General features: G+C 39.3%; 4 protein-coding genes and 1 long non-coding RNA gene across 10 annotated transcripts in view; 2 read left to right on the top strand and 3 right to left on the bottom strand.

Moving 5' to 3' along the window:
- The window catches only part of LOC126924949 (sorting nexin-27), a 16041-nt gene extending 14720 nt beyond the window's left edge, over positions 1–1321 (top strand). Inside the window, exon 8 of the mRNA XM_050740006.1 lies at positions 977–1321. The gene's annotated coding sequence lies outside the window, so the exon portion shown is untranslated. The remainder of the gene's footprint in view (positions 1–976) is intronic.
- LOC126924982 (uncharacterized) overlaps positions 1–1863 on the bottom strand; it is a 12452-nt gene extending 10589 nt beyond the window's left edge. The window contains exon 1 of one of the 2 annotated variants that reach the window (XR_007713762.1): positions 1551–1863. This is a non-coding gene — a long non-coding RNA (uncharacterized LOC126924982). The remainder of the gene's footprint in view (positions 1–1550) is intronic. The other variant, XR_007713760.1, reaches the window with a different exon arrangement.
- Positions 1–10559, top strand: part of LOC126924923 (myogenesis-regulating glycosidase) — an 11848-nt gene extending 1289 nt beyond the window's left edge. The window contains exons 2-11 of one of the 3 annotated variants that reach the window (XM_050739925.1): positions 1885–2162; positions 2582–2818; positions 2913–3203; positions 3309–3403; positions 5177–5361; positions 6312–6448; positions 7452–7670; positions 7752–7862; positions 8225–9220; positions 9339–10559. In XM_050739925.1, coding sequence (XP_050595882.1) covers positions 1885–2162; positions 2582–2818; positions 2913–3203; positions 3309–3403; positions 5177–5361; positions 6312–6448; positions 7452–7670; positions 7752–7862; positions 8225–9220; positions 9339–10245 — 3456 coding nt within the window. In that variant the 3' untranslated portion in view covers positions 10246–10559. Of the gene's footprint in view, positions 1–1884; positions 2163–2581; positions 2819–2912; positions 3204–3308; positions 3404–5176; positions 5362–6054; positions 6184–6311; positions 6449–7451; positions 7671–7751; positions 7863–8224; positions 9221–9338 lie in introns of those variants that run through there. The other 2 variants (XM_050739926.1, XM_050739927.1) reach the window with 2 other exon arrangements.
- LOC126924963 (nucleoside diphosphate kinase homolog 5-like) lies at positions 3405–4946 on the bottom strand. Of its 3 annotated transcripts, XM_050740046.1 has the most exons (5): positions 4553–4946; positions 4088–4480; positions 3860–3998; positions 3693–3781; positions 3405–3605 (listed from the first exon to the last, which is right to left on the bottom strand). In XM_050740046.1, exons 1-5 carry the CDS (start codon positions 4802–4804, stop codon positions 3495–3497), a joined length of 984 nt encoding a protein of 327 aa, XP_050596003.1. In that variant the 5' UTR covers positions 4805–4946; the 3' UTR covers positions 3405–3494. The 3 variants fall into 3 exon arrangements, with proteins under 3 accessions (XP_050596003.1, XP_050596002.1, XP_050596001.1); XM_050740045.1 differs by having other exon boundaries at positions 3693–3998; XM_050740044.1 differs by having other exon boundaries at positions 3405–3998.
- On the bottom strand, positions 10487–13850 carry LOC126924957 (uncharacterized). The gene is made up of 4 exons (XM_050740031.1): positions 12299–13850; positions 11657–12034; positions 11236–11580; positions 10487–11128 (listed from the first exon to the last, which is right to left on the bottom strand). Exons 1-4 carry the CDS (start codon positions 12629–12631, stop codon positions 10769–10771), a joined length of 1416 nt encoding a protein of 471 aa, XP_050595988.1. The 5' UTR covers positions 12632–13850; the 3' UTR covers positions 10487–10768.

Here is a 13850-nt window from a genome sequence, read left to right as displayed (position 1 = left end):
GACAAAGGACTCAACACAGCCTTTCTTAGTTACCTCAACAATTTTCCTTGGCCTTCAAAATCATCGCTTGCATAACAGAGTTGCATGATTGAATTAAACTTTGTCCGTAAAGTCCTTATTACGTGAAAAATCTGATTTTGTTTTTTATAGGATGTCGATACTTTGCATGTTACGTATCGGACTAAACGCGAGATATAGAGTATTGGCATATCGTGTAAATTATAATTAATTTTTCGAAGAAATGATCACGGGAAAGTATCAAAACTCATCGTAATCAGACTCGGAACGGTTCGAGGAAAGGATAAAACATTGTGTTGCTACTGTTGTGTCGAGTTATAATTCGATCGTTCGTTCGAGGTCGAAAGTTATCTTACTGTTTCTGCAGTTGTTAACCTAATTTCATAGAAAACTCGCATCTCTGCGTGCAAACGAATCAACCGTGCGAATGAGATCATCGTCGTTAATTTTTCTCCTTGTTTTCCTGTCTTCACGAAATCCACGAGATTTGAATCGTAAACGAAACGTGAAACAATGGCGGTCACTCGGAGGAACGTCGTCCCAAACGTCGCTACTCTTTTCGTGCAAATTTTCAACGCTTTTGTAATGATGATTCGGTCTGTTGAATTAAAATGTATTTATTTCAAAAGAAAAGAAAAGAAACGGTAGTCGTTAAATCTTGCAATTAACAGTCAATTATGCTATTCTAATATGACATCAGGGAAACACGAATTGTCTCGTAGAACGAGAAAAGAGGCTGAAACATCTATCGTGGATCACGAGGAATCTGACTCATGCATTCAATGTATGTAGCTTTATCTTCAACAAGTAATACTTCCTTTTATTCTTATCAAATGTTAGTGTATCAATAGCGAAGTAACAAACGAGCATCTAAGAAAATTGTTCATTCGCTAATCGCGGCGATTTAAACCGTACATGTAATCTTTGCACGTTTTTTTTTAATCGTTTTATTGTCTAGTTTGTTTAAAGTTCTGTTCGTTGCTCCGCCGAACGTAAACAAGATATGGTCCCCTTGATAATACCGACTACACCGCTCGATGTACAGTTCGCAAATACATTTACAGTGTAGCGAATAAATACAACACGCCAATCTCTCTGTTTTTATACTACTTAATTACCTAATATTGGCTCCTTTCAAATATCCTATTTAATCGGATTTTAATTCAACTTTCCATCTTGAGTCCGATTCGTTTTTATCCTCGAACAAATCTGCCTACGATTTTGCCGAGATAGAACTACTTTTATCTTTCGGAAGCTACAATTAACCTTCTCAAAAAAAAAAAAAAAAAAAAAAATGAGAAAATCAAGCGACGATTTAAACTTTGGCTGGTACATTAAAAATAGGAAAGAAAATAGCACGCGCGCGACATCCAAGCCATTATCAATTTCCATTATGTAATTCGAATGATTCGTATACGTTGAACTGTCAGCTCCATGCCACTTTCGATGATTAACGGAGTGTAAATACCATAATTTGATTTCTCTTTAACGAGCTTGTTCGAGTGCGATTATAAATGCGTAACGAAAAAAACCTTCGAATTTTTAGTTTCACGAATGTCGATTTCGAAGCTCATCACATTTTACACTCGGATTTAAAAGCCAGAAATTTATCAATTTCTAATATTTGAGTAACAACGACACGATAAATCTTTACGTTCCTCCCTTGCTCAACCGTGAAAGATCCCACGAAGATTTCTCGCCACGACGCAACCGTCTGGAGATGATCCTCTTCTTTTCACTTTGGCTCAACTGACGGTACCACGACATAACTTTAATCAACTTTAACTAGCCAACTCCCGTGACGGTACTTTTCTGATTGCCCCTCTTCCCTCCGACATACTCTCCATCCTTATTCTCTTTGCGCAGAAAGTATTGCTCTCCATCGTCGATCCCTGGGACGTCAGTGTAGCCAGTGTCGATCCAGTCGGCTTGGCAGAACGACCAGGCGTTTCCCTGTCATTCTTATTGCCACAACAGAGCGGAAGTAAGCCAGAGGAATCTTTATCCCCTGGTAGAATAGTCAGGATCCCGTCACCTTGGTACAAGCCAGCACATAGCAGCGTGGTGGAACATCTTCCCGCTGGCGGAGCTGTTGAAACCAGCTCCGGGGAACCCACCTGGGTGGATCCTTGGCACTCTTCCAGGTAAAACGATTGCCTTCGTTTAACGCCAGGGATCGACGACCATCTCTTTTCGATTAAATTCAGATCGTCATCTTTAACTTAGAATAATCGCGAAAACTATTAAATTTGCCATTTTCGGGAAAATTCGACAGAAATACCTGTAAAACGTTCTTTACGGTCTAGACCTAGTTTTTGATGACAAAATATACGACATTCCTTATAACGCGGATTTAGATTTTGGGAATAAGACGTACGAAGCTCTCTACGATCTAAGTCTAATTCTATAATTTATATTTTAGTAGTATTTAAATCTAGCTTTCTGGGAATAAAGCATACGAAGTATGAACTAGACCTAATTTTCGGGAATAGACGAAACGACCCTGTAAAGCTTTCACGCGCTGGTAACGATATAATAACCTTATCTTCCCTATACTTCGAAGGTCACCAAGTGGAGGAAAATACTATCCAGCGAAAACACCGGAAAAACCAGCGAGAAAGAAGGTGTCGAACGAAGGGAAGAGTTCGAGAAGAAACGGTAACCTCCGGGACGATCTGGAAATTCCAGACGACAATAGATTAATCGGCACGACACCGGAAATCACGTGCAATGATTTCGATGGCGAGCAGAGCGGCGGAACAGTAGCAAGAGTGCGTTTCGTGAACGAAGAACGCCCTAGGTAGAACGCAATTTCGATTTCACTCACGTTCTTCGGTCGAATAATACGTCGATCGAAAAGTCGTCAGAATTACGGATTAATTTTTTGGGTGTAGGAGTTCCACTTGGGGATCACGATTGGACGAAATAAATCGTGTCCATAAAGTGAATAATTTGTACTCGTCGAATACGATTCATTTACCGACTGTGAGTCACACTGGGAATTGTGATTCTACGCGTGAACAAGGAGAGCGTTTACGAGGTAGACCGAAGGATTCTGCGGTGAATGTTGATGGAAATGTCGAAGAGGAACAGTGCACGTTAACCAAAGAAAACGAAACGCTCGGCCACGGAATTTTTGAGGACGAACAGCTTGTGAATGTTGTGCAAAATTTAGTAATTTCGAGGTACCGATATCGATAGAACGACTATAACTAGTATTAATAAAAAGATATGACGGTGGAGTTGTAACATGTCGTTATGATTTATTAACGCGATGATACTTTCTCAAGGTACAGTCCCATTTTAAGCGGAACGCAAAGAAGGACAATAAACAAAAGAGCGCCATGTCAACGTCACGAACCTCAGAAGGAGAATATCACAGTAGGTGAGATAAAACGTAGTTTATTAATATCAGAAAAATAGAATTTACGAAAAACAACAGAGTCTTCGGAAGTATAAAATATAAATCTCGATATTCACGATGCAATCATGGCAAGATCTTGCGGCAATTTCGGTTTGTTCGGATTGTTCATAATCAACCAATTGGCAAGCCACAGGACAGGATCTGCAGGTTTTAATTTGCAACACTGTGTAAAAGAATTTTCACAAATTATCAATTTCTGGTGTAATCGTTGAGGTTTGACAAAAGGTATCCTAGAAGTTGTTTCTCTTACTGTTGATAGTGCTTCTACGAGTACAGGGTTAAGTACTTCCCACAAGTAATCCACTGCTATTTGATTCTTCAGCAGAGGCTCGACTATGACTGAAACAAACAAACGAAATGATCGATGATTAAAAAAAAAGGAAAAGAAAAAAGTACACGTAACTACAGAATCTATACAATCAGGAAAGAAGAAATGAATTTCTTTCTCAGCCTCTTGTCGAGTGTTACTTCCGTGAACAGCATTTTTAAAATCCTCGCCTCTTCTACCATATCTCGCTCTTATACTATCAGGATAATACAAACGAGCTTCCGTGACCTGAAATAATTGAATGTAATCTATAATTAAATGTAATTGAAGAATTAACCGAGATATTTTCGAGACGGTCGAACCTATTTATAAATTACTTTCGTCGGACCCATGAGCAATCGCCACTCATGAACAGCGCATTTTTTCCCCAAAACGTGAACGATTATAGGCTCTGATGCCATATAGGCAACAAGATGTGCGAAATTTAGCTGTCCATATTTATCCGAGTAAAACTCGGACACCTGTTCTGGCGTGAGCTGCAGCCATCGTGTTTGATAAATCTCGAAGCCTTCCTCGAATATTCGTTGCTCGATTTGTTTTCTATAGATTATTGCTTCTGGTTTTATAATTGCCAACGTGCACTCGATGTCTGGCCTTTCTTCGACTTCCTCTTCCTCGACGCAGGGCTCGTAACTGAATATCGGTGGATGCCATGGTTCTTCTTCTGCTTCACCGAGACACTCGCATTCCCCAGAATCGACGAACTTGTACTACATGATGTGAAAAGTAGTGTAGCTGACGAAACGTTTTGTTCGATTATGAAAAATCGAGAATAAAATTACCACTTTGGAATCAGTGCTAAAACTATTTGAGCTCGACTGTGATCCTTTTGGAGATCCGTATATCGTACATCTATGATCCGATTGCGAAGAATCCACAGTACTCCAGATATCTTTATTCGAAATTGTATCACAGCTCGGTGGTTCGGTTATGTCTTTCGTTGGACGGTACGATTTTGCACATTTTTTGAAAAGCGTCACTGTCTCCGGCACCTTTATGCTACCATCCTCTTTATCCGCAGGGCAATCGCACATTTTTGTGGCATTTAAGATTGTCAGCCGTTTTCTAATAATTTTCTTCGTCGATTGTGCTCATTTGGTATAATAGAAAACGTACTCTATCGAGGTTAGAGCTGTTGATATTTAGGCAATAATATCGTAAACAAAGTAACGTTGGTAACACTGTTGATCGAGTATCGATGATTGTAGTAAAATATAGTTTTTAGTTTGAAATTCGGTAGAAACAATGACTTCTTTAAATAAGTATAAGTATTTTATTCGTAATATTTCTCTCTTATAGCGTTGAAATCATACTCAATTATACTCGCAAATAAAAGTTACGATTCTAATATTTCTATTTCTCAGAGAAATACAACATAACAAGGAGAAAATAATTATGGTTTCTAGATACATCGAAGGTGGCGGGACATAACACATCCACAGACAAAATTACGGAAACTATAAAAGTTCCGAATGACAAGAGTACTGGAACAATCGATCCCACGATACTAGCTAATCGAATTCGTAAAACGAGTATTTCGATGCCGAGTAATCTGGATGAAATGGAGGATCTACGAATCGATAGACAAAAGGTAAGTTCGAAGAATATAATGTTAGTGGAGAAGTTGAATAGAAGACGATACTTGTTTCTCACGGATTCAATAATAAATGCTTAAACATATACACAGTCTCTTTCTAATATTCGCAAATCAAACATCGTGTTAAACTTCACTGTGAATAATCAATAACAGTGCGAGCCCAGCAAAGGTACTAACAACAGCGTTAACTGTCGTCATTCTGTCATAATTATCAGTATATATGTTTATTAAATGTACTGAAGGAATTTGAAGCTGGAAACTGGTTTCTTCCAGTGAAGAATAATTCATTTGCATTATATCTGTATTATTCACGATAAACCTTTAATATGTATAGTAGTATGTATTTGTTATTCGCATAAATGATCGAGACAGTATTCTCTATGCATGTGAAGGATGTCAAGGATTATAAATACAGTTCTATCTATTCTATATCTCACTATTCTCTGAAAAGAGCATTATCTGAGAATCTAAAACTGGATGTGATAAAGGTTTGTTCTTTATTCCGGAGCTTAATACCTGCTACAAATATCGCATGGTGGGAATTGGTATAAAAATTATCTTTGAATTACATATAATTTTTCCAATTCCGAAAGTTTTCGCTTCGGTTTCTGAGTCGGTTGCGATTTGTCGATGAAAAAGTATGATTTCTCGATGATTACGTAATGTTTACCATCGTCAACCTATGCATTCACCGTACTGTGCTGTGCTATGCCGTTCTACGTTTCCGTGAGAGTAGTTCACGAGTGTCGTTCGAAGCAGCAGGTCTCACTTTCCATCGTTGTTCATCGTGACTTGACATTTCGAGAGTTTAAACGAGTAAGGTCACGGAAGAAACGATAAAACAGGAAACGTGACAACGATTTAAATTTTCTCTTCTTGTTACTTGTCATCAAATTGATTTTCCCAGGATTGTTCGATGTTCACGAGTGGTCAAACTTTCGCAGGGAACCGCCTCGAAGTTCACGAGATCGGAGAGCGACGACAGCAGCAGCGTGACGTTCAGCAACAGCGGTTCGACGCCCAATGGAAGTCCGCTCGGTTCTGAGACCGAGGAAGAAGCAAATGACGAAGAGTTGGCCAAGTAAGTTTTTTTTATTCGGCTGATAAATATCCCGTGAGTCTTTTAAGTACGATCACACGTTAATAAATCGTCCCCTCCAAACGTAAAAAAATGACAAGACTAATAAAATATTATAATTATCGATACGACATAGTAAGCGAACCCAATTTTGCGGTACAAGGTTTTACAAATTTTTATACGCATTTTTATTCAAAAATACACACGCTCGCAGACGAATATAAATATTTATTTCGTAGGAAAAAGTTCAGCATATAAAATTAATAAGCAAAACAATAATTAATCATATAGTAAAGTAATCATAAAACGATATCGTATCTTAAACACCGCGAATCCGAACTGCCTTTGAAAAGGAGAGAGGAACACTCCTGAAACATTGTCGTTAATATTTATCACATCACATGTAAATCCTTTGTCTAACTAGTTAAAACCAGTATTCGTGTCTTCGTAGAATTATGTGCGCTCAGTGTGAGGATCATCTTCGGATTCGACCTTCTTTATATCGCTTCAGGGTTATCGCACTAAGAGTACGATCGAGACTCTCCCAATCGTCGCACCAGACTGCCAGTCAGTCGGTATTTGGCCATTAACAGCCTTTAACACCAAGAGATTTCCGCGTACTTTGTGTTACGTGTACACTGTTGCGTATCTTCGTGTAATTTACGATGCACTTGGTGAGATTAACGCAGTGTTTGCAGTCGAGACTTTAAGGCTTACCGCGCGCTCGCTTTGTTTCTAGCAGTCACTTGGCACGCGAAATCGAATAAGCTACAGTTTTAGTTTCCATCGTTTATTAATTCGACGATAAATTCCATGAGAGTCAAACGTCGGTAATAATCGTTCTCGCGAAGTTTCGAACAGAAAATGATGCCAAGATACGACGTTGGCAGTGCGGTATCTCTGCAAAGGTATTATAAAAAAAGAAACGAGAGTAAAGCTTGCTGCCTCTTTTAGATATTTCATTTGAAAGAAGAAAATTTACATATTTCCTTTTGTGATTGTTTAGAGTACCGTTGCAAGCTCCACCTCGAAGGAAAGGCAGAACCATGTCTCCAATGATAAATAAAAAATTAGGAAACGATCCGATGGAACTATCTGGAGGGCAGAGCGCCAACTCCACGATAACGAGCGTTAACAGCATTAGCAGTTTGCTCAAGGAAAAACTTCAGCTGTCGATTCCTCAAGCTCTACGCAGTAGCAAGAAGAGGCAGAACGCCGATTATCGGTAAACAAGTTTGAGAAACGTGACTACCTATGGTAATTTCTGACTTAGAGTTTAAACGTTTGTTTCGATGGTTGTTCTTAGACTTCGAGCTTTCGTCGGTATATTGTTTCTCTGTGTCGTCTTCCTGGTAGGATTTGCGCATATTTATTACACGCAGCATGTCCTTCAACGGGCCTATTTCGATAAATTTAGGTAAGCAAGAAGATGTAATATTCTTATTACCAGACTGCGGATATTTATGCCAATTTATGTCTTTGTTATGATCGGTAAAGAAACAAAAGCAGAGATTTATTTAAATATTACAACGAGTTCTACGCTTCCGATATTTTCTACAGTTTTGTATATTCTCTACATCGTCTTTCTATGGTGCTTTTTGTATATTTTTATTCTCTATTGCGTAACTTCATACTCTGTCACGCATCAAACTTATGGCATATTAGAGAATACAATTATCATTTTGATGAATTTTTAGAATAGAAATTTCCGGCAGTGTAAATTGCGCTACAGTATCTGAAAGCCTCGATAAATAAATGTTTTAAATCTGTCATTTTTAGCTTCAATAAGAACAAACGAGTGATGCACGTATACAGCAGCACCGGAACGGAAGTGATCGCAGCGAGACTCGGCGAGGGTATACCAGCAGAGACCGGAGTATTTCCTTGTCTATCTCATCACCAGAAGCAAGACTCTGTTTGCCTGGAGTGGCTTCAACAAGCACGTCTATATCTCGCTCACACAAGACACACGGACATGCACTGTTACCACGTTACTTGGCAAAGTTTAAACCCTCACTACAACCCCAAAGATTGCTTCGATTGGTCGCAAAAAAGAGGCCATTGGTACGGTGGTGGCCAAGTACAGAATATGCCTTATCCTCTCGAACGTGGACGACTTGATTTAAGTCCTTTTATTACCGGTGACATTACCAAACATCCTTTTGGAAATGTACTCAAGAGATATTTCTTAAACTCGAAAGGCGCTACCGTACTGGTTGATCCAGAAACTCCACTTTACGTGTCGATTAACGCAAACAAAAGCAACAACTTCTGTATGCAAGCGAAGTATGATGCTTTCGCGTATATTAATCATCTGACACCTTTGCCTCAGTTAAACTACACAATCTGTGCTACCGATAATATGAAGAATTTGCATTCTTCCATGGCTGAGAAGTCTTTGTGGGACGGTTTAAAACCGGATGAGTTGAACGCGGTTCACTCGTTGTTGTCTGAACCAGTCTGGCAAATTTCACCTACCAGTGAAGCAGCGGTTTACAATTACACGGACAACGTAATAGCTTTGGGCTTCTTGAAACAGGGACACGTTTTGCTGAGCGAGGAGTGGCAGCCTAGTCCAGGTGACTTCGTGTTGGATGAGGAACGATTCCCGTCGATGGAAGAAACGATTAATATTATTCACCGTCGAGGATTTAGAATCGTGTTCAGTATACAGCCGTTTATATCTACGGAGTCTATCAATTTTAAAGACGCGGTGACCAACCGATTATTGATCTCTGAGAGAGGAAGCGATCCGAGAATACCCGCTTTGACTAGGTAAAAATAGAATAGTCGACAAAAAGTAGTCCAACGGATTATATATTGCCATATGTATAATCATATATATATAATACAGTAAATACGATTATATAAAGATACGAAATTCTGTTTACAGGTACAAGCAGAGTAACAGCGTGGGTGTCCTAGATATCACGAACAATAAAACTCTACCTTGGCTGCAGTCCAAGCTCGAAAGATTGATCATGAAGTACCACGTGGACTCGTTCTACCTTGACTTGGGCACAGCGCAAGACATGCCTCACTATTACAAATGCGAGCAGCCACTGACAAATCCGGATCATTACAAAACGATATTCACAAAATCGATATTGGGATCCGTGCCAGTGATGGGTGTGTCAGGCGCGATCTCTAGGCCACGACCGCCAGTATTCGTTTCCCTTCCGCCATTCTCTTCCTCGTGGAAGGCCATCAAGACTGTCATACCAACAGTTTTGACCTATGGAATGATTGGTTATCCATTCATTATGCCGGGTGCTGTTGGAGGAGACGTGGCCCTGCCCATGTCTGACAACAATCCTGATAATGACTTTGAAGTGAATTTACCGGACAAAGAATTGTACATCAGATGGTTACAGCTGTCTACGTTCTTACCAGTGATACGCTTCACTCATTTACCAAGCAAATACTCGGACGAATCTGTGTTAGAAATAGCCAAGACGTTGACGACCTTAAGGCAAAAGACAGTAACACCGTTGTTAAAGAAATACGCTAAGGAAATACTTGACACTGGTCTACCGATAATTCGACCCTTGTGGATGTTAGATCCTGCGGATCCAGCCTGTCACGTTGTCGTTGATGAATTTTCTGTGGGAGAGGAACTTATAGTAGCGCCCGTACTTTATTCCGGTAGCAGACAGAGAGAAGTTTATCTGCCTGCAGGAGTGTGGAAGGATGGAATAGATGGTAGCCTTAGGAAAGGATCTAGATGGATCCACAATTACAGAGTCGCTGAGGATAAAGTTGCTTACTTTGTGAAAATGCCGGATAATACGAGATTTTAAAATTGAATATCACTGTATATGGAACTTTTGTATACGGAGAACCTTTGCAAGTTTTTGTATACGAGAACGATTAGTGAGTTTGGAGATTTTAAGGGACTGTAAAAAAAGATGAAAAACCCGAAGGAAGGAAGAAGAAAGTTGTGGCCAAAAAGACATCGACGCGCTTCCTTTATGGATCGCTTTATTTTATGGATTTAGGATAGAAAATGGCTGATAAGAATTTGAAGAACTGTCGCCAATGTTAAGTTTGTAACGTTCCAACGCTCTAAAAGTATTTATTTCTTTATATATCGAAATATATTTATTTTATTTTATTCATCTGCGTTTTATTAATAAAATCTTATGTTCTTTCAAACTCGAATAATTCGGTAAAAAAATAGACGATATACAGTACTAGTAGTAAACTAAAAATCTATTTCTTTCGTTGCGTTATATCTAATGCTGAATAGAAATGCATCTCTTCGATAATAGAGAGCTATTTAATCGTGAAAATTTGATGCCATTAAATCGACCCTTGAAATCTTCACGATATCGTACCCAAATTCTGTTTCTCTTCGTGTTGTTGTTGCTGTTGCGCTTGCTGCTGCTGTCGTTCCTCCACCCTCTGTTCGATCGCACCCGAAAGTGAATGAAACGAGGGTAACGACTGCCTCGGTGAATACTCGTCTAGAAACTTTTGAAGATCACACAGCTTTTTAAACTCGTCCTGAATGTGTTGCATGTGTTTCGATCGAAGGGTTTTCAAGCGTTTTATACATTCAGCCGATGTTTCGTGATGGCTGGACAGATCCTTTGCAAATATCTCGCAACAGTCATCACGCAACGCACGTATTATTTCTATGGAGAATCCTTGTTCCGTTAATTCTCGATTCGATTCTATGTTCTGAAACGCGATGAAAAGTATGTTCAGATGCATTGAAGAAGAAAAAAAGAAGAGAAAAATAATGGACAAATTTTAGCTTATCGAATCATTTGAAATCGAATGAAAACCTTTTGCTGACCCGGCGAGATGGCGAATTTCTTGCTAAGAACCCGATCGATTAGATCAACGATATAACTTTTAGTCGCACGAAGATCAAGATCGAGATCGAGATCTCCACCTGCGTAAATACTCTTCCTAGAAGGAGATTCTTCGTCTTCCTCCTTAACTAATTCGCAACACGAGCTTTCGTCTCTACTTTCTTCAGAGTTACTGGTCGATTCTTTGCCAGGACTGCGAGGAGAATTCTGTTGAACAACGGTTCGCTGGCACGGTTTACAAATCTCGGCTCCTTTTGACAAATCTGCCTCTTTCGAATAACCGTTCGCGTCGACTGTCGGAATTTTATGCTTGGACTGAAAGGCGAAGAAATAGCTTCGATAGAATGTTCATACTTGAGAATAAAAGTACGGCGATTAAAGAAAGACTCACCACATCTTCGACGTTTTTATTTTTCGACGAAGTCTGCGAACTGCTGCCTTTTAGGATAGAAAGTTTATTCGGTTGCACGCTAGATCTGTTGTTCCCCTGTAGGTTCCGATCCTCAGCCAAACCTTCCTCCTCTATTTTATTTTCATTCTCGTGCTTGGATAAATTGAATCTCAATTTACCCTTAGTGTATAACCAGCCGTCGTCTTTATGTCCTCCTAAGTCGTATCTTTCATCCGCGTTTATCCTATTCACTTTATCAACGTGGTGTCTCTCTCTTGTTCGTGATTCTGACTTCAAAATGCGCTCCTTTTTGTGTCGCATATACTGTTCCATCGTCTCGCTGTCCACGTCTATGGTCTTCATAATTCCTGTCATTGCCTATTTCGAAAACGTGTTAATCTTCGAGAAATTTGGACATGTTCAGTTACACTAATTAGACTGCGGATGTATTTACATAAAGTCATAGTTCTATAAATGCAATTAAAGAAACGGCAAGGCAATAGCAATTGCGCAGCGACTAAAATTTATAACGAGTACTTTACTTGCGATATTTTATTTTACCTTTTATACATCACAAGCGTAATATGCAAATGCAACATAAATGCATAAAGAGCCGCAGTCTCCAATAACAAGTATCTTTACCTGATCACCGTTCTTCATACAGTAGCCCTCTTTCTTATAGCTGTTTTTCATAGACCGTGGATATTCGCAATAAAAACTGTCGTGATCGTTGCCACCGGAATGTAGCGTGTTCTTCATAATTGAAAGCACTTGTTCCTGCTCGTTCCTACATTGACGTCGATGACTGCTCGGTTGCCTTTTCCGCGAATGATAATGAGCATACGCCGCGTTGCTGCAAGGCGACGATGCGTATAATCTCGGCGACAGCGAGTTGCTCTGAGATCTTTGATGCTTGAACTTTTGACTCGTCGGAGTCGTCAACAAGTGTTCGTACTCGTTCAAAACCGCATCCATGTTTTTCGAACAGCTAGCAAAAGGAATCGTTCTAATTTTGTAAGGTACAACGGCCAATTAAACGTACTTTGTTCTTCCGATCGAATATTTCACTGTTTCAGGCGGACAGTGACAAGAAGGACAGTGTTGCACCTGATCTTTTGTTCTTCTACGCCTCCTTCCAAATTCCGATGGCCCCACCTCAGTCCATGGCTGGTTACACTTTAAACAACACTTGTGTTTCAAATCGTGATGCGATTCACCCTGTTTTCGTCGAACGTCGTGGTATTTCTGCACCGGGTAGCATTCCTCAGTCTCCTAAACAGGCGTCATTGAATTAATTATTTTTAATTATTAATTAAGACCGTATTGACTATGATCGTCTAATGACGACCGATACGTACATCGAAAAATCAATCCTCAAACGAGTGACTTTTTTTAAACGGGATAAAACATTTTGAAATTAATGATTTTAATTCTTTAAACGGATGAAATAAAAGGTTCATTCAAGTAGGAGCGGACCATTTCTTCGATCGTTTACATACATTCAAATTACAATGCAATAAATATCGTATCGTGATAATGGGATAGCATATATGAGTGAAATGGCAACATTTGCATTTCAGGGTTAATTAATGAGTAAAACCTAACCGTTTCTGTATCTGGTCGTTCCATAATCTTGCTGACGTCAGAATCTCCCGTGGAATTCGCATCTGCCCACGTCCCGGACAACCCGGATTCCCATAAGATCAAGTTCACCTTCGTTCATAATAAGATCTGCTGTTCTGTTTAATGTTGTTCTTCCATCGAAGAAAATTGACGAAAGAGAAAAAGGGAAGAAATACAGAGAAGGTAAAGTTCGTGTTCTGATATAAAAAGCACGGAACGTGTGTTGTAAAAAAAAAAAGAATTGACTTGCACTGTCATCTCTGAAATCTAGCGCTAAAGTAGGCACTGGAAAAATGTGTAATATTTAAAAATTTGTAATATTCGCGATAAACACTGCGAGTAAAGGGGAAGATGGAGAATTGTTTTTGAAATAAACTTTTTTATTAACATATACGTACGTGTTTCATTGCGAATTAATTATCATATAAATCACGAGCACTTGAACTGCTGTATTATCTTTATTATAGATCTACTTCCTACTTTATTACGTTATCATTCATAATTAATAGAAGCATCGCGTGCAGTGTCTCTCATCGATCGATGGAAATGCCAACGAATTAGATAGAGAATG

Source organism: Bombus affinis, chromosome 15, assembly GCF_024516045.1.
Source record: "Bombus affinis isolate iyBomAffi1 chromosome 15, iyBomAffi1.2, whole genome shotgun sequence".
NCBI classification, from domain to species: Eukaryota; Metazoa; Arthropoda; class Insecta; order Hymenoptera; family Apidae; genus Bombus; species Bombus affinis.
Note: the sequence above shows the minus strand (reverse complement) of the source record. Positions and strands in the feature narration are given on the sequence as shown.